At 64.8% G+C, this 375-nt stretch overlaps 1 protein-coding gene across 1 annotated transcript in view; it reads right to left on the reverse strand.

Moving 5' to 3' along the window:
* SPDEF (SAM pointed domain containing ETS transcription factor) overlaps nt 1–375 on the reverse strand; it is a 1,286-nt gene that overhangs the window by 230 nt on the left and 681 nt on the right. Inside the window, exon 4 of the mRNA XM_010288690.1 lies at nt 10–148. Coding sequence (XP_010286992.1) covers nt 10–148 — 139 coding nt within the window. The remainder of the gene's footprint in view (nt 1–9; nt 149–375) is intronic.

Here is a 375-nt window from a genome sequence, read left to right on the forward strand (position 1 = left end):
CCCCCCCTTTCCTCCTTGGTGAGCCAGCGGATGAAGCGGCCGTAGTTGTGAGGTTTCAGCAGCAGCTCTTTGAGGAACTGCCAGAGGTGGATGGGTTGGCCGGCGCAGGACGAGTCCACCTCGCTGTCCGCCCAGCTGGCATCACCTCCTGCCGCGGGAAGGGATGGGGACGAGTGAGACCGCTCCAGGGACCCGCACGAGTCCTCATCCATCTCGATGCCACTGTGGGTCTCCAGGGTCTCAGCCCAGGCAGCACTGATCTCTCCTCCCCATCTTGGGGCAGGGAAAACAGCTCAGTCCTGCCTTTGTGCAGCCCCTGCAGGGATGCACGGGGTGCAGGATGGGGCCGGCGAGGGGCTCGCAGCCATTTCCCCT

This window comes from Phaethon lepturus, unplaced genomic scaffold, assembly GCF_000687285.1.
Source record: "Phaethon lepturus isolate BGI_N335 unplaced genomic scaffold, ASM68728v1 scaffold23540, whole genome shotgun sequence".
In the NCBI taxonomy this organism is placed as follows: Eukaryota; Metazoa; Chordata; class Aves; order Phaethontiformes; family Phaethontidae; genus Phaethon; species Phaethon lepturus.